The 25,339-nt window shown below is 49.3% G+C and overlaps 1 protein-coding gene across 1 annotated transcript in view; it reads left to right on the top strand.

The window, feature by feature from the left end:
• Window positions 1-309: 309 nt before the first annotated feature.
• LOC309797000 (mitochondrial import inner membrane translocase subunit Tim8 A-like) overlaps window positions 310-25,339 on the top strand; it is a gene marked incomplete at its 5' end in the record, with an annotated part of 47,538 nt that continues 22,508 nt past the window's right edge. The window contains one exon of the mRNA XM_082610374.1: window positions 310-533. Within this exon, the coding sequence (XP_082466500.1) occupies window positions 310-533 (224 nt within the window). The remainder of the gene's footprint in view (window positions 534-25,339) is intronic.

The raw sequence follows: 25,339 nt of genomic DNA, 5'->3' as shown, positions 1-25,339 counted from the left end.
AGACGGTGATTTTCCAACTGCGAAAACCTGAGCAGGGCTGGGCCCGTCTTCCCATCCCCTCCTTTCTAATGGACACTCCCATCTGGGGGGCCTGGGGGGTGGGCAAAGCTCTGTGTCCCTGCTCGTTGACTTCACAGAATCTACTGCAGATTGAGGACTGACCCCAAAACAGGGCAGCGTGCAGGGCCACACACCGCCCTCCAAGAAACTCAGACGTGCAGCGTCCATAAAACAGTCCCTGGAGGAAGAGGCCCGATCCGGGCCCCGGCAGACGGGGGTCTCTGTTCAAATGTAAAAAGAGCCTTAAATATGCAAATCTCGGAGGGCGGAGAGAAGCCTTTTCAGCTGGAGGAAGCCCTTGGGGGCTCAAGGCTCCCCTGCGCCCCTGCCCGGGCGCCGGGCAGACTCCCAGGTGCTGCCACGTCGGCCCCTCACGTGCTGGGGGGGCCTCAGCTCTTCCCCGCGGCCACGGCCCACCGGAGGAGTCCACTCCCTAACGCGATGGTGACCTTAGGCTCCCTGGCCGCAGAGAAGTACGTTTTCAGACCTTCATCCTGATGCCGTCAGAGAAGGTGAGAGGTCCCATCCTTCATTCACTGCCGACGAGCTGCCTTGCTCGGGGTCCAGATCGGCTCTCCTGAATTCCGTCCTTCGGCGGGGCAGCTGCGTGGGACCCTAGCGGGTTCCATAACCACCCCCCTCTGCCTTCCCGGCCGGCCCTTGGGCGGGGACGGCGGGTGCGGCCGGGGACACAAGGGCAGGGCGCCCTGCCCCCCACCCAGGGTCCCATTCAAAGTCTCCCCGCTTGCAATTAATTTCCGCGTCATCCCCAAATTCAATTAGATAGGGACCCCGTGTAAGGGAAGAAAGCGGCCGACGTCCCATCGTGACAAATTGCTGTGCTTAGCGGCGCGTATCCCGCTGCGGTGTTGGGTCTTGTTAATCTTCTCACTAATTCTCAATTACCGTAAAATGAAGCCATAAATCACGCGGACAGGGGATCGATGCAAACGTTGTTTTCTGCGTGATTGGCAGCTTCCCCACAGGTTTTCTGTAAGTTGGTTTAAGGTTACCGGCTCTCCGAGGGGAGGGGACGGTGGTGGGTACAGAGGCGAGCAGGGGAGGAGAGATGCAGCTCCGCTCCGGGGACCCGGACTGCTGCTCCCCACCCCGGGCCCCCGGCCTTGGGGGACCCAGCGGAGGGACAGTGACAATTTCAGACCATCAGACGCCCAATCCTTCTCCCTTTCGTACCTGCTGTAGCAAATGAGAAACAAATTAAATTTCACTCCACTCTCTCCGCAGAAACCATTTAAATTTTTCATGGAAACTAAATTGTCCCCAGACAAATAGCCCCCGATTGTATGAAAATATACTGCAGCGCTGGGGACAGAAATAAATTTGTGTCACTCCGGATATGCCTTTCTCTGTAATGTCATTCACCGCGGCCGATAAATGAGGCGCCCTCGGAACACAATGGAGAGATGGGCTTCGGGGGGTGCGGACCCCGCCGTGTCCCCATCCTCCGCGGCAGGGGCAACCTCATCGCGTTCCTGTTATTAATTTGCAGCCCCGGTATTACATTCATGAGGCCAAGATTGAAATGTAAATGAGACGCACGCACACACACGTCCTCGCTGGAGGAGACTCAAGAGGACGTGAACATACTTATCGTGCGCGGAGACGGGGCGCCCAGTGCATCAGTCACCATGCAAGGGGTCCCCGGGGGGTGGCTGCTACCTGTTGTCCCAGAGCAAACAGTGTTCCCTGTCCCCCCTCCCTCTGTGGTCCCACCGATGCCTCTGGTATGTAAATGCCGGTTGCCCTTGTTTTGGGGTTTCTCTGTCATTTCCATATATCTCATCCCAGACCCCCCCACTCCCCCATTTGAGGGTGAGGGGGTGACAGATGGAGGATGCCAAGTCTTCCTGCCTGGGTCTCCTGGAGAAACAGGGTACACATCTCACCTGCTTCCTCCAGCCCCCAGGGGCTGCGAGCCTCACTGATGACCTTCTGTTGTTTTTGTTTGTTTGTTTTTTTATTTTTTTAAATTTGTTTTTGGTTGCATAGGGTCTTTGTTGCTGTGTGCGGGCTTTCTCTAGCTTCGGCCAGCGGGGGCTACTCTTGGTTGCGGTGCACGGGCCTCTCATTGCGGTGGCTTCTCTTATTGCGGAGCACGGGCTCTAGGTGCGTGGGCTTCAGTAGTTGTGGCTTGCGGACTTAGTTGTCCCGCTGCATGTGGGACCTTCCCGGACCAGGACTGGAACCCGTGTCCCCTTCACTGGCAGGTGAATTCTTAAACACTGAGCCACCAGGGAAGTCCCAACCTTCTGTTTTAATTCAGCAGCTCAGCCGACTGCCCCAGAGCAAACAAAGACGCGCCGGGGTCCAGCGTGAGGACTGACTGCCGGCCAGCTCCACCCCATGGCAGAAAGGACCCCGGTGAGGGGTACGCCCCCCACCCGGCAGAGCCCGCCAGGGTCACCAGGACTCGGGAACATAGGTGTCCCCTGCTAAGGTCACCGCCAGCTGTGGCCACGAAGCACAGTCTCCCGTTTTAGGGTTTCTGACCTGGGAGTCAGTTCTGTGGGTTTAGGGAATAGAGCAGCGGCATTTGGAGTCCGGAGGCCAGTGCAAACCCAGGGGCTCACCATCCTCGTGGGGAGGTGGGCAGGGAGTTTGGCTCGGAGGTCCGCACATGTCCCTCTGATGAGGCTGAAGGTCCACCCGGTGCCCACATGGGAATCCGGCTTCCCCCTCCCTCCACCCTCAGCACCCGTGGCTCTCCGTGCTCCCGACTTGGCTTGGAAGGATCACAAAGAACCCCCCCCGGCCCCGCCACCCACAGGGCCGGAGGGACCCAGCCCGGCAGCCACAAACCCACGCAGGCACTTTGCCACTTGCTGGATTCTCAGAACCACCCTCCAGGTGAGGTCCTCTGCTCATGCAGAGTCAGGAAGTCAAGTCATGAAGACCTTGAGTCCCATGCCCGGGAAGGACAGGAATCTAACCCAGGCCACCCTAGGCCACCTTGTCCGCTGCAGTGCAGCTTCTCAGCTGCATATTCCTAAAACTCAGGTTCCACGGACAGGTAATCAATGGGGATCTGTCAGGACCGCAGTGTTGGTACAAACCCCACGGCCCCCCGTGCACACAGACGCACAGACCTCTGTAGCAGGTACACCTGAGCTGCACCTGGCACTGCAGCCTGCTGACCTTAGGACAGGTGGACCCCTTAGGTGGCCCCTCTTAGGACTGGATGATGCAGGGGACCCCTCAGAGCCACGACCCTTTACTCTTGTAACAGTGGAAACAAGTCACCCCAAGAGGCACTCAGCCTGTCACCTGCTTTCTCCCCAGCCACACCCCACAAACCGATTGCCACAAAGGGTCAGTTCGAGAAACACATGGCCAAACCGATGGACAAACTGGCTTCCGGGGGAATTTTGGAGGGTGGCACTGTTTTTTTTCCATCCCAGTGTCATGCTCTTCTCCTCACCTGTTACCTGCATGGATATCCACAGTGGCTGTCATGAGCACACTTGTGCAGACACTACCCAGGTGGGTCTTAACCCCTCCACGTGCCTGCCTGGCAGTGACTACACGGAAAGGCAGGCAGGGTTTGAAGGGTCTCAGGGTTGGAGGAAAGAAATTCACACTGAGCCAAGGTCACCAGGCAGGTGCAGGGGTGGGGAAGGGTCCCCTTTGGTGACAGGAGCTCTCAGCATCTCGTGGGGTAACCTGGTGGGGCTCCATGCAGGCATCCCCCCAAGGGGTGGTTTCTCTCAGCAGCTCCCCTACTGCTTCCCAGGACCACTGTACGGGGCGGTCAGCTCTGCCTTTTCAAGCGAACCCCTTGCCTTTTCTTCCTCTTTTGCCTTATCCAGAGGAGAGTAAGTTCAACTTGGCAGGACCAGTGAGGAAGCTTCACATGCTGCATGCAGCTGGATCAGGGAAAACCATGCAACTTTATTGGTTTAAAAAAGCTGAGATTCCCCCCCCCCCCTTGCATTTGGCCCCTGAGATTTTATTTAATTCTGAACTCTTGATGTTGGACATTCTATGGGTTTGGACAAATGTATAAAGACAGGGATCTACCATTAGAGCATCACACAGAGTAGTCTCACTGCCCTAAACATCCTCTGTGCTCCCTCATCCCTCCCTCCCCCAGCCCCTGACAACCACTGATGCTTTTTCTGTCTCTATAGTTGTGTCCTTTCCAGGATGTCACAGAGGTGGAATCACACAGTCTGTAGTCTTTGCTCATTGGCTGCTTTCACTAAATACTATGCATTTAAGGTTCCTCCCTGTTTTTCCACGGCTTCACAGCTCATTTCTTTTTAGTGCTGAATAGTATTCTACTGTCTGGATAGACCACAGTTTATCCATCACAAACTGAAGCACATCTAGATTGTTTCCAAGTTGTGACAATTGTGAATAAAGTTGCTATAAACATCCGAGTGCAGGGTTTCATGTGGACGTAAGTTTTCAACTCCTTCGGGTAAATCCCAAGGAGCATGATTGCTGGTTTGTATCACCCTCAGTTTTAAGAGACACAATCAAACAAGAGTAACATGGACGCCCCAGAGAGATTTATTGGGGGGATATAATGAAAAGTGTGTCTCAAAGTAATGAAACCACCATGAGATGTCCTTCAGCCCCATGAGAATTTAGGACCCCAGGTTATTCATATGAAGACAGAATAAAGGCTTCTATGGGGATGCAAGTTGGGGATGGTCAGGATTCCTGGGGTTTCCAGCTGCTGCAGCCACAGGTAGGCTAGGAGATGTCGATATGGTTCATTCTTAGACCCAACCTAGGCAGCTCTGGACATTCCAAGATCCTGGGGGACTCGCTCTCTCACCCAGATTTTGACCATTTCACCCCAAGCTGGACAGCAGAAAAATCTAAGGACTGCAAACCCACCCTTATGTATTTTATTTTTTTTCTAGATTGATGCGGTACATTGTTAACCATTCAGGAAGTTTCTAGATTTTTCTGGACCATCTCAGTTTTTCCTGGCTTTGATGAGCTTGGATAATTAAAATTGTGAGCCACCCTCCAAAAGCCAAGCTTAATGATTGTTGTAAGGATGTGGTGATTCTGCTCCTACGCAGATACCCAAAAAGTGGAAAACTGGGATTCAAGCAGATACTTGCATATGCATTATTCACAAAGTCATAAAAGTGGAAACAACCCACATGTGCACCATACTGACAGCTTCTCCTTGGGAAAATCAGAGCCAGTGGAAAAGGGCAGAAGCTTTTTCACTGCTCATCAAAATGGTATTAGGCCCCTAGAGATGGAAACAACCCAAGCGTCCATGGATGGATGGATGGATGGATGGATGGATGGATGGATGGACGGATAGATGGATGGATAAACAGCATGGGGTCCATCCACACCATGGAATATGACTCAACCATGAAAAGGAGTGAAACTCTGACACAGGCTACCACGTGGACGGACCTTAAACACACGATACTCAGTGAGAGAAGGAGACCTAGAAGGACACACCGTGTGTGATTCCGTTTACACAAAACATCTGGAACAGGCCAATCCACAGAGCCCTGGTTCATGGTTACCAGGGGCTGGCGGATGGGGATGGGGGGGGTGACAACTCATGGGGTCAAGGGTTCTGTGTGGGGTGAGCAAAAAGCTTTGAAACTAGATGATGGTAGTTGTTATACAGCATTGTACGTGCATTTTAAGCCACAAAATTCGAGGTGGTGAAGGTGGACTTTATGTTTTATCCATATATATATATATATATATATATATATATATATATATATATGTATGTATATGTTTTACCCCCTTTTTTAAACCCTGTGATCTTCACTCGTCAAGGCCCATATCCAGGTCCAGATAGTTGCTACGACTTCCCAGAAAAAGAAGAAAGCTGGGATCATGGGACAAGAGGGGCGGCTGTGAGGTGACAGGTGTGTAGGTGGGAGAGAGAGGCAAGTTGGTAGCTTCTCACGCCGGGGCACCTCCATCCTTTGCCCCACTTCAGGATTCCACGTGGGAAGCCCTACGTTAATCCCACAGCTTCTAGATAACCCGCCCATCTTCCTGGGGCAAAGAGGGTCTCACCCAGGGCGGAGACGGAAGGAGCCTCAACGAACGAGTCGGTATAGCCAGTTCACAGTAGAGACCCTGATCTGTCCCGGCACCACCACACTGCCCCACACAGACACCATTGTCTCCATTCTCCGTGTCTCCAAACATGTTTTGAATTGCTTATCAAATGGATAATTATTGTATCGTAAAATCTTTAAAGCCACCGCCCCCCCATTCCATCCAGTCAGGCGGACAAATTTTTATACGATGATGTATCACGATGGATTATGCTAATCGGCTTGTTAATAGCCCTTAAGAGCATTAAAATCCACCAGCCCCCTCGGATGGACCCGGGAACTTTTTTTTTTTTTTTTTTTACCCAGCAGAGAGGCTGCAGCCATCACGACAAGGCCGGTAAATAATGGCAGAAGCTCCCAAGACTAAAGAGATACTCCGTTAAATTATTTATACATTCATCAAAAATACAGTAGTGCCGACGTATCGCTAGCTCATCACTAATTGTTTTATGGATTTGTGATGAATCACCGATCTGGATGGTGAACCGCCTGCTTTCTTTTCCCTCAGCCTATTTTGGGTCCCTCCCAAATCCTGTTTTCTCGGCCGGATGCCGAGAGACTGACCATTGGAGGTTTGGCAAAGAGGCAGGAACGTGGGGCACCCCTGGTGTCAATTTCCGCGTTCAAACACAGCTCCGTTTCCGCACAGAGTCCCCCAGTGAGGATGGGGCTTTCCTTTTGGTGATATTTCCTACGTTTGCCGCTCTGAGTTATTCGGAGGTGCATGTTTATATACAATTCTTCGTGCCAAAGTGTTGCAAGTGATGTTCCATTGTTTTTGGTTTTTCTCTTTGAATTCACAGCCTTCCTGGGTTGAACAGCACGATGTCATGAGCATGTCAGGTGGAGGATGTGAACGGGGGTGACCCAGACACCACCTCTGATGGTCCACAGCCCAGAATCCTCTCCACAACCTTCTTCCCTACTTTTGCCACCTCCGAGTGAAAAGCAAGAAATTTCAGCACAAAGTAGCCACCCGAAAGCTCATTCTGCCCATCCTTCCCATGGGGGGTGGGGAACAGGATGTCTCTGGGGTCTCCCATTCATCCCCTCGGTGAGTGAGGGATTCTCACCCTAGGTGACAGGAATGACATGCTGCAGGACGCCCGACACTGGCCAGATGTGGTTGGTGACCGTTTACTATCTTCACATGTTCACAGCCCCGGGGGAGGACACCTGTGGCCACAAAGGGCCCCATAAAGGTCACACGTGAGAACAGAGTGAATCCCCAAAGACTTAGGAGGCCAGCTTTCCGGTAACAGCAGGGTGGAGGTGACCCCTGATTCCTGGCGGTGGCCCCTGGCTCCACTTGTTTGGATAATCTCCTCGGCTGGCAGGAAACAGAAACCCATCCGTTTGGGATAAGCAAGCAGTGCGCTTGGTCCCCAAGACAAGCCGGGGTGCTTGGCTGGGGGTCCTCCTCCAGGGGAGCTGCGTGGGGAGGGGACCTCACACGTAGACCGCTGGGACCCTTCCGGTTTCACCCAAATGTTAAGGCAGATCATAATAGTGGGGTCTATTTTAGGTCTCCCCTGACACACAGGCCAGTGCAAGGAGCAGTGAAGGTTCTCAGACCATGATGTTACAGGAAGACGCACCTAGGCTCCATCTTCGTTCCTTTGTTTAAACTTTTTATTTTCCACTAGAGTAGAGTTGATTTACCATGTTGTGTTAGTTTCAGGTGTGCCGCAAAGGGACTCAGTTATACACGTACGTGTGTCTATTCTTTTTCAAATTCTTTTCCCATTTAGGTTGTTGCATAATATTGAGCAGCGTTCCCTGCACTCTACGGTAGGTCCTTGTAGGCTCCACCTTCTTACCTCCTGGAGCCCAACCGTGCCACAGGTTGTGGGCGTCGGGACCCACGTGGGGAGTACAGGGTGCCTCCACGGGGCTAATAGGAAGAGTTTTGACAATGAGGCAAAGATGTGGGCGGAGCTCAGGATGGGGGAGACCGTGGAGAACCCCAGGAAAGTAACACAGGGCATGTTTCCATCTCGGAATGGAGGTGGGAGGTGAGGGCTGGGTTTCCAGTGGCTGGAGAGGGAGCCGTCTGGAGACGCCCCCTGAGAGGATGGCCAGCTGCGGGGGGTTAACTGCCTGCCAGATTGCAGACAGCTCCTCCCTCCCTGCTGTCTTCTCTATGGCTCCCTAGTGACCAAAGCCCACCAAAGCCAGGGTTGCCGAAGCCCCCAGCACACTCCCCGTAGAGGTCAGCCCCAAGCACAGAGCAGGACAGGGAAGGTGGACAAGGGTCTGGAGCGGCCCCGGGAAGTGAGCCGCACAAGGATGCTGAGTACCTGCTCTTGTTCATCCCTTATTATTGATTGATTGATTGATCGATTGATTGAATGCAGGGCAAACACTGTGGCCAGTGATGTAAGGATGAGAAAACATGGGTGGCCTGGGTGACCCGGTGTCACACTAGGGATTTTTAGGGCAGAGGCCATGCTGTAGGGAGCTACTCTGTATGATACTATAATGACGGACCCATGCCATTATACATTTGCCCAAACCCAGGGGATGGACACCACCAAGAGTGAGTCCTGGTGTAAACTACGGGCTTCAGTTAATAATAAAGCATCAGTACCAGTGTGTCAACTGTATCAAAAGTAGCACACACACTCAAGGTGTTAATAGTGTGGGGAAGTGTGGGCAGGGAGGAGGGGTACTCAGTAGTTTCTGCCTGATTTTTCTATAAACCCAACAGTGCTCTAAAGAGTAAAGGCTGAGCATTACAGAAACAAAGAAACAAGCATGGTAACCCCTCTGGGGGTACCTACAGTCTGGTGGGGAGGCGGATAAAGAAGCAATTGAAATATGGTGTAAAACCTGGTGTGTGTGTGTGTGTGTGTGTGTGTTTTAGAATTGCTCTTCTTTGTTTTTCAATGTCCAAAACATGGCAGTCTTTTTGTAGGCGATAAGGTAAATCGTTACTGTAAAGCATTTTTGAAATCAATTCTGGGTTCTTGATGTCCATGCCTAAAAATATTTTGGACAATAAAATACCATTATTGTCTACTAAAATGTACCCATGTGACTTAGAAAGTGAATCCGTATACTCTTTATCTCCTCTTATGAACTTTCATCAGGAAGATATTTTTATTTTTTTAGTTTTGTATCTTTTGATTGGCTACAGCTAAGTTTATTCCTCTTTTAATTTTCAAAATTTTTATTGGAGTCTAGTTGATCTACAATGTTGTGTCAGTTTCAGGTGTACAGCAAAGTCAATCTGTTATACATATACATAAATATATCCAATGGAAACGGGCAAAGTTCAGGGAAAGAGCAAGCTGTCCCACGCGATGGGGAATTTCTCTACCGGAGATGCCCAGGCAAGGCGGAGTATCCACCTTAAAGAGAAGTTGGTCAACACGTCTCAAAGAAAAGGGAGATGACCAGCCAACATCCAAAGCAGAGACCCCCATGGCACCTTCGTGAATCTGTCCGCCCTCCAGGAAAGCAGACAACAGTTTCCCTCGCTCTGCAGCCGGGCTGGTCTCTACGCTCGGAGGTGAGGCACTCCACGCTGGGATATCCAAGGCACTTCCCACTGAGAAGCCTCACAGAGGACCCCTGGCTGGGATGAAGAACAGGTACACTCCCACAGTAGACTCGAGCAGCGTGCCTCAAATTAGAACAGCAGCTCAGAGGAGAGGAGAAATTCTCCAAAGATCACAGTGTCTTCCCCATCATTATAATAATATCGCACTGCTCACCTTCAAAGCGCTCTGCAGACGCGGGCTAATCAATTAAACATGCTCTTATCTTTTCTGATTGGAGTCCTGCTATGTGGGTCAAAAAGGCAGGACAGCGTTCCCCCGGAATGAAGAATCTTAAAAGGAAATGCAGACGTGCATCTATTCTGAATTTCGCTGGATGTGAGCACTGTCAGCGGACTAAAGTCTGTTATCAAAAAAAAAAAAAAAAAAAAATCCTGCAGGAGGGTTTTGGGTGGTGGTGGTGGTTTTATGATTTTATTTTGAGTTGTCTTTTTCCACGAACCAAGGTGAGTTCTGGAGGAATATATCCCCACAAAACAAAAATCTCTTTGGTCCGTGAGTGGACCATCAGCCCTCTCAGTCTGAATAAGACTTTTCTCTGCTCCTCATCCTTTTCTATTTGATTTAGTGTCTAAATCTCTTCATAATGTAAATATTCTCTGTTATTTTAAAGTACTATGGAGGCCACTTCTTATGATGGGGACCAGTGGACACAGAGACATTCTGCTGTTTTTCACATAATTGCAAAGATGTTTGGTAGCCTGCCAACATAGACCTTAGCTTTGGTCCCCACCCCCATACCCACCGCCATGGCTTGTTTCTAAGAGAGCAGTTTTACACCAGGTCTGAGGACCCGGTTGGGGAGATTTCATGGATCTTCTGAAGTAAAGTGACCATAGTCTTTGCCAGGGATGCTCCAGCAACTCCAGAGAACACCAAGAAACCTCCAGGTAATGGTCCTTTCCTCCCCTGAGGCAAGTGGGTGCAACCATCCACGTGAGGGCTGGGCAAGCCATCAGGAGGAGACCCATGGAGTACATGCAGAGTTCTCACTTTAGGAAGCTTTGAGAGGTTCTGGAGAGTTGGCTGTGCCCCCGGGAATATCCTGACTGGGTCTCCAATATCCTTCCCACTACCCTGTAAGATAGGCATCATTGTCATCTCCATTGAATTGATCCTACCTCATGGATTGATGGAAATTTAATTTGTATGGAGACTTTAAGGGGGACACGCCCTCCGAATAATCATCCAACCTTGATTGTGACCTTTTTTTTAATCCAGTGTTAAATGTGGACAAGGAATATAGGGTAGCCAAGAATTGGAACCACGTCTGATCTATAGCAACTCTTTTTCTGATCTATACCTCCATTCTGGAGGTAGCCCTTGAGTATAGGTGTTCAAGACTCACTCTCAAACACTTGTGAGGGAATCCTAAGTGAGAGGACCAGAAGGAGACCTAGAACACGCCCATGTTAGAATAAGCTGCTCTGTTGAGTACCATACATGCAGAAGAGTACACAGACCACAACCTTACATCCCAATGAATCACCACAAAGTAAGCACACCTGTGTAACCACATCCAGGTCTAGAAACAGGACCAGGACACACACCTGCTTCCGGTCCCCATCCCTCCCCGAGATAACCCCACTCCTGACTTTCAACACTGTAGACTCATTTTGGCTGCTTTGGAACTTTCTAAAGTTGCAGACTTGCAATCAGCATGCAATCTTTTGCATTTTGCTTCCCCTGTTGCCAAGCCAGGCTGTGAGATATCGTGCCCTGCGTGAGATTGTTCATTGCCAAGTACTATTCCATTGCAGGAATACACCATGATATATTTATCCATTCTACCATTGATTGAGGAGTTGGTTCCAGTTTGGGGCTGTTACAAATTATTCTGCTATGAAATTTCTTGCACATGTTTCCAGGGCACTGGTGCATGCCTTTCCACTGTGTACACACCTAGGAGCTGGATTGCCAGGGCACAGACCCTGTGTACACCCAACTTTAGTAGATATACACCCATGGTTTCCCAAAATGATCAAACCAACCTACAGTCTCTCAGCAGCCCTGGAAAGTTCCAGTGGCTCCTTAGCCCTGTCAACACATGCTACTGTCTGTCTTTTTCATTTTAGCCATTCTGATGGGAGTGTGTTGACTTTACCCTGTGGTTTTAGCCTGTCTCTCCTTGTTTATCACCAATGCTTTCATTTGAAAGAGATGACATCCAATTTTCTAGTTGCATAGAAAATTTGTGACAAAGTCAAGAGCAATGTCCTAATTTTCCTAACTTGGCAACATCTTCATGGCACACACAAAACCATCACTATGTATTTTCTTCTCTCTGCATTGTACACCCTGCCGTTATTCCTCCTTGTGTCCAACAGATCTTTTTGCAGGACCCTCCATAGACCATCAGAATAAAACCATGACCTAAAGAAACAAAGGCAGTGCCTACATGCCATTAGATGGACAGAGATTAAAATGGTGGTTGAGCTTGTCCAATCCGCACTATTTTTCTTCCATTTCCCAAATACCCTTTTTCTCCTTAATGGTAAGAGAAACTCTCTGCTGAGCTGGAGATGGGCAGAATTGAAAACTCCATGATGCACTAATCCACGGGTATACCGTTCCCCTAGAGTGGGCCAAGAGGGGAGTGACATCTGAAGAGGAGTGACACCCCTCTTCACCTTTGGAAGATCAGCATTCATCACAGGGGTTGTAATGGGTTAAAAGGTGCCCCCCAAGATATGTTCAAATTCTGACCCCCGGTGTCTGTGAATGGGACCTTATTTGGAAAAAGGGTCTTTCTGTATTTAACTGTAGTTAACTGAAGGAACTTGGGATAAGGTCATCCTGGATTAGAGTGGCCCTAAATCCAAGGTGTCCTTATAGAAAGAAAAGAGGACCCATAGAAGCACACACAGGGGAGAAGCCCATGTGACAATTGAGGCAGAGATGGAGGTGATACTTCTACAAAACAAGGAATGCCAAGGATTGCTGGCAGCCTCCAGAAGCTGGGGGAGAGACCTGGGATGGATTTTCCCCTGGAGCCTCCAGAAGAACCAACATTGCCCACACATTGATCTCAGATGTCTGGTCTCCAGAATGGTGAGAAGATACATTCCTGTTGTTTCAAGCCCCTAGTTTGTGGTCATTTGTTATGACTGCCCCAGGACACTCCTGCAGAGGTCTTGGGTCTGGGTGTGCCAATACGGTGACGGGATGGTTCTGGGGGAAAACAGGGTCACGCACTGGTGAGGTACCAGCTTGCTTGCGGGAAAAGCAGAGACAGCTTCCACGAGGTTGTCAGGAGCTACTCAAGGCAAATCAGGCAGCGAGAGGGATGAAGCCCGCTGTCTCCTCTCATTACGGCCAGGAAACAGAGGCTGTGATATCTCCAGGAGCACCCTCCAAAGCAAGCCCCTGCCTCTCATCTCTCCCACATTATGAATAAAAACATGAAATTAGTTTTATGTCAGAAGAACAACCCCTAAGACACTTGTAACTTATAATTATGATTTCTAAGCTGTTTGCCTTGTCAGTATCAAGGAATTCACAGCCCAAGACTTCCTGAGGTTTATGGGCTCAGACACTCTGCACGAGCTGTGGAAAATTAACCATGAGTCTCTCATCTACATTCTGATTTATTAACAACCGGGAGAAGCAGCAACGAAGAAATGGACTCCCAGCCAGGGGATCCCATGGTCACATCCAGAAGCTGAGTCCAGCACAGAGAGTCCATGGAGGCGTCTCCTCCGAGGGCCAGGTCTACCCTTCAGCAAGGCACCCATCACACTTCTCGAGGTGACCATCTTTCCAGTCTCGGAAAACGGAGACAGGCGATGGAGTCATACCTTTGGAGAAACCATGCCAGCACACCTGAGATCTCGGTGGGTGTGCCTTGAAATCACTAAGTCTGCTTGTCTGAAAACAGAGGTGCAGTCAAGTTCTGTTCTGGGTGCTGGTGGCACGGGTGTGCTTGTTTTGTGACAATCCCTGGAGAAGGGTGGCTGAGATGCCCTTTCTGGATGGAGGTGACACTACCTTTGAGGTTCCCTGCTGTCTCCACTTTACGGGATTGCTTGCTAATCGGGTGCTCAGCACACCATGGGGTGTCAGGTGCCACCAGGACATGGAAGGTCAAGAAAAGCGGAGAACCACCATCCAGCATCCTCTCCTAACCACAGTGGGTGAACACCATGGCGATGGATATTCTCGAGTGGCAGGGCAATCCTACACGACTGATGTTCACAGTCGTCCTTTTCTTATCTCATCTTGACTGAATTAGGAATGAACTGTTGAATCGATTGACATTTCCTGGAACACCGCTGGCCAGAAGCTCAAATCTGGAGACCAGACCATCGACTTCACTCATGCATTCAAATCTTCTTTGCAGACCCAAGATACACCAGGTCCTAGAAGCCCAGATCAGAATAGAAACATCATTCTGATTCCTAAGGACCTTACAGTGTTGGCAGGAAAAGAAAATATGCCACAACCTACACTTTAGGGCTGAAAGGAATCATTGCTTCCCCACCCACTGGGTTCGCTAAGACCGTTATTTCCAATCCAGTCAACCGTCCTAGGAGACAGGCATCCCCCGTCTACAGCTTGGGACTGAGGAGAGTAAGATGAAGAGTTGACCTGCCCAGAGGGTTGAGCTGGCAAGTAACAGAACCACAGCATAAACTCACCCTGGAGATGGGAGCCGACCCTGTCGGAGCTGCCTTGCTGGGAATGCGTTGAACCAGGACAGAAAGCCAAGGGTCCCAGCCTCACCACCCAACACTCCAAGGATCCTCAACTCTGGCTTACAGAGCCAAGCAACAGGCTACTCCTAGAACAATCCCATTTCCCCTCATTGACCCCACACACATACAGCAGAATGCTGTGACCTTGCTTTAAGTCTGAGATCTCTGTGTGTTATGGATGAAGCACAAGACTTGCCCTTGAGTGTTGCTGCACTACAGACTGAGGCAGACACACAAGTGTGACCACAGAGGAGCTACCAGATGTCAGATAGATCAGAAGGAAGTGGGTGTGTGAGCAATGAAAACCCAGAGAGGGGGAAGGAGGCACAGATGCGGTGGATGGAGGGTCAAGTCAGCCCTCCAGGCACTGCTCAGGCTGCCGTCCAGAGTCCCAGCAGATCCCTGGCCTCAAACCCTAACACCAAGTGTCCCTTTCCTGCTCAGGCCAGCATAGCTTGCTGTCTGCTCGCAGAATCAAATAAGAAGTTTCTAGGTAGATAGGAAGTAGATAGTGGACAATAGACTTTGTAGCACTGACTTGGGAACTTTGGTTAAAATGGTAAATTTTATGTTATGTGTATCATACCACAATCAAAGATAGATAGATAGATAGATAGATAGATAGATAGATAGATAGGATGGATGGATAGATAGATAAATAGGGAGAGAGATGCATAGAAGACAGATACATATATACATATACAGATGATAGATGATAAATAAATAGATGATAGATAGACAGATTTTATATATATACAGAGAGAGATGATAGATGATAAATAACTAAATACATAGATAGACGGATAGATGGATGCATAGATATAGATGATAGATACGTACATACATAAATGATAGATACATGGATATATAGATAGATGATGGATAGATAGACAGGTAGAGAGATGATAGATAATAGATATAGATACATATATACGTATATGATAGATAACCAGGTAGGTGATAGATAAGTAGATAGTTAGATGATAGATGGATAGACAGATAGATACATAGATAATCAATGGAAAACCCCTACTGTCCACTGTGTCAATTCCCCCAAAGTTGTGACCTGGAGGTGCAGGTTAGAGGTCCTATATGTCCAGATCTTGAGGAGGAAAAAGTCTGATTAGGATTGCCATATTTAAGCATATTTATCAACTAAAAATACAGGACACCCAGCTAAAATTTGAATTTCAGACATACAATAATTATTGTTTTACTATACATATGTCCCTTGCAAAATCTGGGGCATACTTACACTAAAAAAAAAAAATCCCACTGTTTATTTGAAGTTCAGTCCTAACTGAGCATCCTATTTTGTATCCAGCTGCCCCAAATGTCACCTTTCACAGGCCACTGACTTTGTCACTGACCCCTCTTGCCCTGAAGACATCAGGGCGACTCAGGCCAAACAACCAGCAAAGTGGCCCCTGTCCCAGCACCGCGGCCCCTGGGGAACACGCACCCCAAGGTAAAAACTGCTACACACATTCACAAACAAATCCGTGAACATGGTAGAGGGGGACCCAACTGCCCATAAGACAGCTCGGGACATCCCAGCAGCGATGGAAATGCATCCAAAGGGCTCTTGTGACTGTCTCCGTGTGTCATTCTTTTTCCTACAGAGAGCTCCCCTGGATAACATAAGCGGCGGGTTACGCACAAAGCCGGCCCCGTGCAGCTGATGTGCATTAAGACAAAGCCGCGTGTCACGAGGCATGGCTGGGAGACAACAGCTGGAGCGAGGGAGTGACTGAGGGCGTGGGCCTCGGGGGGGAACGAGGGCTTGTGCAGTGAAGCAGGCTCCCCAGCTCTAGGAATACCTCCGAGCCCCCAGCGCAGGTGGGACCCACCTCTCCACCCAGGGCTCCCCTCCCCCTCTCCCCCAGCCAAGAGCCGCAGCGGACCTTTGGCTCTGAATACCTGGTGGTTAAGAGGAGCATGAAAACAGGACCCCCTCCAGCTGGCACTGTTCACATACACTTCCTGGGTCCCCTCAGGGGTCAAATTGTTGTGTCTCCAGAGAGGAACCCCGGAACAGCCAGCAGTAAAGTTCTGGGAGTCTGTGATTGCAGGCTGAGCTGGGAGGGACGCACAAGGGGACACCTGGACATAAGCTCAGCCAGACAGAGGACTCGACTGTGGCGGTGTCCCCCAGGATTTTTACACCCCTGTTGGACAGCCCCCCGCCAACCCCTCTGAACCTATCAGTGTGGACAAACGAGTTTGCAATGCATTCATGGCTGCAATCATGAAACGGTGCCAATGGCATGTTTGGTACTTAGGGACGCTTGCATGTGCCTGGCACGTGATCCTAAAGGCGAGAGTGGTGTGCAGTAAAAGGGGTTCCCTCTGATCCCATCCCTGCACTCCCCGGCCCCAGAGCGTCCCTCCCGTGAGACACCCTGTTGGCGATCTCAGTGACCATTCAGGATATGTGTTTAAAGCACAGTCTCAGATGTAGGAGTTTCCTGGGGTGGCTGTAACCACGGGGATTCATCCTCCCCCATCCTGGAGACCAGACGTCTGTGGGCAAGGTGTCCCAGGGCCACGCTCCCTCCAGAGGCTCCAGGGGAGGGTCCTTCCCGCCTCTTCCAGCTTCTGGGGGCCCCAGGTGTCCCTGGGCTTGTGGCCGCCTCCCTCCCATCTCTGCCTCTGTCTTCTTGGGGCTTCCCCTCTGTGTCTGTGTCTCTCCTCTTCTGTCTCTTAGAAGGACCTGTCATTGGATGTAGGGCCACCCTCATCCAGGAGGACCTCATCTCAGACCTTCACTTTATCACATATGCAGAGACCCTGTTTCCTAATAAGGTCCCCTTCCCAGGTTATGGGGGTTAGGACGTGGACATAGCTTTCGGGGGAGAACCCCATTCTACCCACTACGGTATATATCCTTTTATTTTCTAAACACAAAACTTAGCCCACAGCACACACTCCCTGGCATTATGCTCTTTACCTGAGCCAGTATCTTTATAACTTTTCCCATCCCCAAAACCCAAGTGTCATGGGAAAACCTTAAAAAAGTCTCCATCCCAGCGTGGCTGAAAATACTCACCGTAGGTTTAAACGGAGTTAACATATTTTTACCGACCTCCCACAGGGGGTTACCTACAGCTTAAACTGGGGAAAAGATAAGGCAGAGAGGAAGTCTGAGCATACTTCCTCCCGGGCGTGTGCACGTACACATACAGTCTGGGCACGTGTGTGTGCGTGTGCTTGCACACAGGAGGTTGCATGCCGAGAAAAGGGTGGACACAGAGGCAGCCTGAGGACGGCAGCCATCCCTCCCCCATCGCCTGGTGACCGACCCCGGGGATCGACCTGTTCTCCCAACCACACAAGATCAAACGCTGTGTCCTCCGTTTGCCATAAATACAATTTCCATCGGGCTGGCGCGCGGCCGGCCCATCTAATGAACACCTACCTACCTGACATGCTTCCACAACAGCGAGCGTCAGAACGTTCCTCGCTCTAATCCGCTGCCTGATTCAATCTCCCCGCAGATGAAGTCGGTGGACGCCAGCCCTGACACGCCACTCAGTCACTCTCCATGAAGGCGGGCGCCGCTGTGGGCATCAGTTTGCGGGCCGACCGCGAGGTCCCCTTCCATCCAGCCGCCTCCCAGCCCCCATCTCCCTGCTGCTCTGTTTTGGATAGTTCTCCCGACCTCTTTTCTCTCCGCCTTTCTTTCTCTCCTTTTCTCCCCAGAAACAGATGTCTTGCATTTTTGTTTGTTGTTTTGCATTTTTTTCCTTTAAGCTTCAGAGGACAGCACTCACCACGCTGTTCCTCCGTATTAACTTGTATAAGACGTTTCCAGGCCGCCTCCAAAGACCCCAGACGAGGGACAGATGGCCTCGCCTCGCCGATGTCTGGCCATGGATTGGAGCCACATCCTGACACGCAGTCCTCAGGCCCGCACACGGCCATCCTCATCTCCCGGCTGGAAATCCAATACAGAAGCTCAGCCGGGGAGAGGGGCTTCGCGGGGGCCCATGAAAACTGTCAATCCCATCTGGCACCTAATACTCTGGGATGCCACATGTAGGTTTTAAATAGGTGGGCACTGGATTAAGAGTTCGTGCAGGAAGCCTGAGCTGGTGCAGAGGTGAGGGTGCAGGCTCACATTAAATGATGCAGACGACCTGGCTACGTGGGAACCAGAATTCACTGCTAGCAAAGGACCAGGCTCCGGGCAGACCCAGGAAAGCTTGGAGACGTAGTGTTTATTTATTTTTCTGGCTTGTTTCTGAAAAATTATAAAAAGAAGGAAGAGCTTCTTTGCACAGCCATGCAGGACCACCATACAGCCTCACCGATGTCACGGGATCCTTGTTTTCTGATATATGCCCAGCTGTCTCTCGGTCTCTCCCCAAAGTTGATCTGTGAACGCTGTTTCAGACCCACGCTATGCTCTTCCGACATCCCCGCTTCCTATAAACAGCTGAACCTCACTGGGCCTTCCTCCCCCTGACCTCAATGGCATTGCTATCCAGCCAACAGCCCGGCCGGAGGAATGAAGTGAGCAGTGCAAGGTAATGAGCTGTTCACAGCACCCTGTAAAGGCAGGGGGAAAATAAGACATAGCCCCCATTCACCCACTGACTGCTCTGTTTCTCTCCTTCTGCCCTCACTTTGCACTTCACTAAGGATTCAAGATGTCCCAAGCCCTTCCTTTCTGCCCCAAGTGTGGTGATGGACCATCGTCACTGGTCACCCATCATCCCTTCTCCCCTCCTGATAGCTCCCTGACTTCTTTAGGGGAAAATGCCTCTTCCCCCCTTTTTGCCATCTGCTGGGGCTGTGTCTGGGGTGTATGGTCCACTTGGAGATGAGGCTGTGTGTGGTCCCAGCTAAGCTAATGTAATATCACACTGTGGATCCCAAATCCTGCTCAGAGATGCTGGAAATCCTTGGAAACCCTTACAGTTCATTCAGTTCTGCCCCTTTTCTGGAACTCCTAATACCAGCCTCCTGAAGCAGTCACCCAATGCCAAGGTGATAAAGTCAGCAGGTAGGGGCTTTGGGAGGTGATGAGGTCATGAGGATGGAGTGCCCATGAGGGGATTAGTGCCCTTAGAAAAGAGACCCCAGAGAGCTCCCTCACGAGCCCCTTCCCCCATGTGAGGAGACAGTGAGAAGATGCCATCTATGAACCAGGAAGAGGGTCCTCATCAGACACTAAGTCTGCCCTCACTGGCGTCTTGGACTTCCAGCCTCCAGAACCATGGGAAATAAATGTCTGTTGTTTATAAGCCCCCAAGTCTATGGAATTTTATTATGGCAGCCCAAGCTAAGACAGAGGATGATGCCCCATGTTGTACACATTTTCAAGAATTCCATGCACTTAACGGATTACTGGATATGTCACCCTAACCAGTGCATGTGTTCAGTGAACCAATGGTTATCAATCATGTATCCAGTGAACCAGTGGTTACCAATCATGTGTCCAGGCTGGTAACAGCTGGTTCCTGCAACACCATCATCCATGCTCCCCTCACCCCATATTCCTGGAGGGAGTATTGGGCAGGAGAAGAGTACACCTTGCTCACCTACACTTACCTGTGTCTCCAGGACCTCACCTTCCATTCTAGGGTTTCAGGCGGCTTCTTTAAGTCTAAGTATCCTTCAAAACAATGCATCCAACCTGCCACATGCACAGGAATCACCTGGGATCTTGGTCGTACAGGTGATTCAGCGGGTCTGGAACAGGACAGTGATGGGGACTGGTCCTAGGTGACAATGATGCTGCAGCTGTGCAGACCCCTCCTTGAGTAGTGTGGGGGGGTCTAACCCAGTAACCCTTGAACTTAGATCTTCATTAGAGTTCCCTGGTGAGCTTTGAAAAGGTCCCGTTGCCCAGACCTGCCCTCCTCACAAGTAGCAGCAGGTGGGTGCGTGGTGGGTGGGGGGGTAGGGGTACCTCTCACCTGCCGTGATCTGCTCCCTGCCCTGCTGTGATCTGATCTCTCCCCAACGCCATGGGCTTCTCCTGCTGAGACATGACTTAGAAGCCACTTAGAGCAATTCTCCGAGCCTGCATCACTACTGCGACCACAGGGGGTCCTCTCCACATTCAGCTCCCGCGCTTGGCTGTGTTGGGTGAAGGGAAGGAGGCTCATTATCACTCATTACTGGTGTCTGTCGAGATGAGATGCTGAGAGCCACGGGGGGTGGGGGGTGGGGCGGGAGGTTCCCATCAACGTGAGGAACACCCGCCTCCTGACACACACACCTTATTACCCACCTCCTGAGACAGACGTCTCAGATCCAAAGAACATCTCACAGAACTGGGGCCTTTATCCAAAGAGACCGGAGTAATGCACAAAACAATTGCAGATGTGTTGTAGACAAAGGTTTGCCCATGGCGCCCCATCCTTTATACTTCAACCCTGACAGCGAGCGAGAGAGACGCCAAATCAAAGGAAGAAAGAAGACTCGTTCTGATGTGGATCCGTGAGTCTTTCACTCCTCTGCTTTAGTTGCTGACAGCCCAGGTCTGCCTTCACCTCCCTGGGCCCCCGATCACCCCACGGGAATCATGTGCTGTCAGCATAATGGCCGTGAGCATTGTTAAAAACCAGAGCTTGGGGGAAACTTCCCCAAGAGAACATTGGCTGAGTTTGGAGGGACCCTCAAGGAAAAGCTGAGCAGGGTGGAAATGGCCAAGATCAAAGTTGGGGATAGTGAGGGTTCATTGTATGTGCTGATGTGACAGGGCCACAGGGGGCCCAAATATCTGGTGAAGCATTATTTCTGGGTGTGTCTGGGAGGGTGTCTCTGGATGAGATGAGCATTTGAATCAGTGGACTGAGGAAAGCAGACTGCCCTCCCCAGAGTGGGTGGGCCTCATCTAATTAGTTGAGAGTGTGAATAGAACAAAAGGTAGAGAAAGGGAGATTTGTCCCCTCCCTGTCTAACTTCTGAGCAAGGACATTGGTCTTCTCGTGCCCTTGAACTGGAACTTATACCATCAAGTCTCCTGCTTCTCAAGCCTTCAGATTAGGACTGAACTACCACTGCCTTTACTGGGTCTGCAGCTTGCTGATGGCAGATCAAGTCATTTCTCAGCCTCTGTCATTGTGTGAGCCAATGCCTTATAACAAACTATCATCTATCTATCTATTTATCTATCTATCTATCTATCTACTATCTACTTATCATTTATCTATCATCTATCTACCTCTATAGCTACTTATTGATCTCTCATCTATCTATCATTTATCCAACTATCTAGCTATCTGACTATAAACTATCTACCCATCTATCTAATACATCAATCACTTATGTATCATCTGTCTTATCTATCATCTATCATTTGTCTATCATCTTTCTAATCTATTTACCTATCCACCATCCATCTATCTACCTATTGATCTATCATCTACCTATCATTTATCTATTTATTTTATCTAATCTATCAACTATTTACATTTATCTATCATCTGTCTATTATTTATCTATCATCTATCTTTTTATAATCTGTCTATCCATCTATCTAATCTACTTATCTATCTACCTACCTATTTACTTATTTATCATCTGTCATCTGTGTTTGTATATATGTGTCTATCATCTATCTATCTGTATATCTATTTATTGATCTATCATCTATCCACCACTTATCTTATCTATGTATCCATCTATCTAATCTATCATCTGTCTACGTTTATCTATTATCTATCTATCACCTATCATTTGTCTAATCTATCTATCAATCATCTATCTATCCATCTATCCCATTGGTTTTGTTTCTCTGGAGAGCCCTAACTGAGAGAGGGTGTTTTCTATTTGGGACCACTGGGAGGAGCATAATATTGTCTCCTTTGTGGAGATGGAGATGCTGGCCCCTGCCTGGGAGAAGTTGGTTTTGGGATCAGAAGGCATGACTAACACATGCATCCCCTTTCCCCGGGAATCTTCAGCCCCCTGATTTAGCCCACCCTGGTATGAAACACAGCTTTCCACCTGGTGAGGTGGAGGGCCTCCCTTCCTGATGGACATGAGCCCACTGAACCTTCACCACACTGCCCTTAGGATATCTAGGGTGCACAAGATGCCTTCTGCCTAATAAACCACCACATTGGAAATACGCAGATGTTTCATCTAATTCCGTCTTCCAGCTAGCTTTCTCTTTCATTTGCCTCTCTCCTTTTCTGGCTATTTTCAGACCTCTAATGAGTCAGAAACTTCTAATGGCATTTATTTATCCTCAGATGTGATCCAAAAACCTAAAACAACTGGTATACCACCAGGCTTATCAAAGGGAAGATATTCACACAGGGTTATACGTTTTCCTTTTAATGGTTTGATAACAATTTACGGATTAAGATTCAAAAGGATGACAACAGTAAAAACCTATTACAGAATTCTTAATTATAGAAAAATTGCTTCATAAATATTGAAATATGTTCTTATCTGCTAATGCCCTGGTTTTCTATACTTGGACACACTCTGAACACAATTATTTGGTGATTAATCTATTTTTTAAAAACTTTCTGTTCATTAGTCTTTTGATGAAAGTTTATCCAAGCAAAGATCACACTGAGTTGGAGCAAAAGAAATATGTAATATAGATCATCCCGTGAATACAACAGGAAGACAAGAAAACACTTCATATTGTTGACTTACTAAGATTCTGTCCTCCTGGGGCAGGTGAAACATCAACTTTTCCCCTATTTCTCCATATTGATCAACAGTCAGTAAAAATCAATATAACTGAGTCAATCCTAAAGTTACCTCGTTGAGTTCTTTAATCGTATAATATATGAAGAAAGTGTAATGGGTTGAATAGTTGTCCCTCAATGACATGTTGGCCATCGCCCATAGAACTTGTATTCATGATCTTATTAGAAATAGGGTCTTCAGATTTGATCAAGATTTAAGATGAGGTCCCCCCTGGATCAGGGTGCCCCTAAATCCAATGAGGAGTGTCTTTATAAGAGACAGAATACGAGAGACAAAGACACAGAGGAGAAATCACATGAAAATGAAGGCAGAGTCAGGAGGTCTTGGACTGGAAGACTCTCCTCACCTCCTTTATTCTTTATTACAAGGAGGAAGGTAGAGTGTATTGAGGTCACACCTGTACAGCCCTGGGCTGGATGACCCCTTCACTTCCTTCATTCATATGGAGGTCACATCTGGAGTCACCAAGTGGTCTTGGCAGTGGTTGTCCATCTGTAGTAGAGGGAAAGGGGACCTGTCCACCCTGGAGGACAATCAGCACTCCATGACAGCATCTCTGGAGCTCTCAGAGCCTCCTGGCCCTGCTGCTCTGTGTTGGCCTCCATGGTTCACTTACATCCCTTAGGATCAGGAGCCGGGGAGAAGGGGAAACTCATCCCACACCCTACATGAGCCTGGACCCCATGGGGTCAGTTCTCCCTCACTGGTCAGGGCCACACGCCTGCGGCTGTTCACTCAGATGAGGACAAGGATATAACCACCCTCCATTTCCACAGCCTTCGCTCTTGGCAGGGGTCTCTCACATGCCATGTTTCCATTCACCAAACTTTAGCAAGAGATCACAAAGACCATCTCTAGCCTCCTGGGAATGGGATGGGGATTCTACATTCCCACAGTTTTCATCTCCTAGTGCATGAGCCACTCAAAGGTATCCCTCCCTCGGCTGCTGGTCCCCAAGCCTTTGAGGAAGATTAGCCTGTCAATGGATATTTCCTGCTGTATTCTGGTCATTGTGTAGCCTGGGGGCTCCCATCCAGCAACAGCAAGTATACCCCTGTCTTTCTGGACCTTACAGTTGAGGTTCCACAGCTTCAGGGATGGCCAGTCGCCCCCCCCACAACCGACAGGACCACAGGGACCCCAGTCAGGATGGGATTGACTGCCCCTTCCTTCTGTTTCTTACGCCAACACACAGCTCCTGTTCAGGCTCCCTCCATAGAAAAAATAGCCCTTCTCTACATGGGCAGGACCATTGAGATAGAATTTCAGCCCTGAGCAGAGCCTCATGGTCAGCTCAGACCAGCTGGTCCTGGACCGTGCCCTCTGAGCCCTCAGGCAGCAGTTCCACTGCTGGTAATGGAACAAGACTTGCTCAGCAAATTTGAACCGAAATATAACCAGCCCTCACCCGTTCCCCTCAGCATCAGGCACAGGCCGGGGAAGAGTTAATTGCCCACAGGTTTACAATGTCCCTAATTGGAGTGGACATGTCCCGTGAGCTCTGACCCCCACCGGGCTGCCAAGATGCCCTGGACGCTGGACGGCCTGGGGGTTATTTAGTACGTGTGAGAAGCCAGCAGGCCCTTTCCCTCCATGTGAAAATCGTTAACCGTAGGGCAAGATCCCACCCCTCCACTTTGCAAGACGGTGAAATTAATTTTTCCACGTTACCGCTGCTGAGAGACGGCCATGAATTGCCCTGGAAACAGACTTTTCATTGATTCTGAAGAAAGCTCTTGTCCATATGTAACAATGATAACCTTTTAGAAGGTTTGGGAAACAAATCTGACACCCCATTAAAAGGCAAATGATTTTTCCCCCTCTCCACACAAGAAAAAGAAACTTTTAAAACACAGAAGGCTATTAATCAATAATGGGGCTTAAAAAAAATATATAGGAAACACTGACATGAAAGTGAAGCCATAAACTTTATCAGAGGTGTGCTGAATGTTGTAGCTTAATTGTCAAGCCTGGGACGGTCTCGTTTTTTATTAGCTGCACAGAAGGTATTTTATGGAATGTCACATCATAATTTGATTTTAAAAGGAATAGGAGGAAAAAGATGTTTTCTGGGGTTCATAATACTGAAAAAACAAACAAACACAGAAAACACCAACGCTGTATCCACCGTAAGCGCCACGGCTACGCAGAGAAATGTCCTTCCTCCCAAGAACTGTTAAACGTCTGACACACCCAGACACGCCCCTTTGCTCATTTTCTGTGAAATGGTGGTGAGATTTTTTAAAATGAAAAGAATGGC

This window comes from Mesoplodon mirus, assembly GCF_964341445.2.
Source record: "Mesoplodon mirus genome assembly, chromosome: X".
NCBI lineage: Eukaryota > Metazoa > Chordata > Mammalia > Artiodactyla > Ziphiidae > Mesoplodon > Mesoplodon mirus.
The sequence above is the reverse complement of the archived record's forward strand: the minus strand, read 5'-3'. Positions and strand labels throughout refer to the sequence as shown.